Genomic DNA, 206 nt, shown 5'->3' with positions numbered 1-206 from the left:
GATTACAAAATAATTTGCTAATACCTTAATTGTGTGCAGGTACGCATCAAGGTGACACCAAAAGAGCTCCACAACAATAGTCCAGGAGATCCTCACAATGGAGTTCCTGGGTCAGAAGAGAGCTCGGACTTTGACATTTCCAACCTCCAGATCGATAGCAAACCCATCTGGCCCATCACGGAGGTGGCTGTAAGTGTGCCATGAGA

General features: G+C 46.6%; 2 protein-coding genes across 2 annotated transcripts in view; one reads left to right on the top strand and one right to left on the bottom strand.

Annotated features, from left to right (window-relative positions):
* The window catches only part of LOC119586140 (glycerophosphocholine phosphodiesterase GPCPD1-like), a gene marked incomplete at its 3' end in the record, with an annotated part of 6844 nt that extends 6655 nt beyond the window's left edge, over window positions 1-189 (top strand). Inside the window, 1 exon segment of the mRNA XM_037934831.1 lies at window positions 40-189. Within this exon segment, the coding sequence (XP_037790759.1) occupies window positions 40-189 (150 nt within the window).
* Window positions 1-206, bottom strand: part of LOC119586141 (glycerophosphocholine phosphodiesterase GPCPD1-like) — a gene marked incomplete in the record, with an annotated part of 78881 nt that overhangs the window by 74895 nt on the left and 3780 nt on the right.

Source organism: Penaeus monodon, chromosome 21 (genome assembly GCF_015228065.2).
Source record: "Penaeus monodon isolate SGIC_2016 chromosome 21, NSTDA_Pmon_1, whole genome shotgun sequence".
Classification (NCBI taxonomy): Eukaryota; Metazoa; Arthropoda; class Malacostraca; order Decapoda; family Penaeidae; genus Penaeus; species Penaeus monodon.
The sequence above is the reverse complement of the archived record's forward strand: the minus strand, read 5'-3'. Positions and strand labels throughout refer to the sequence as shown.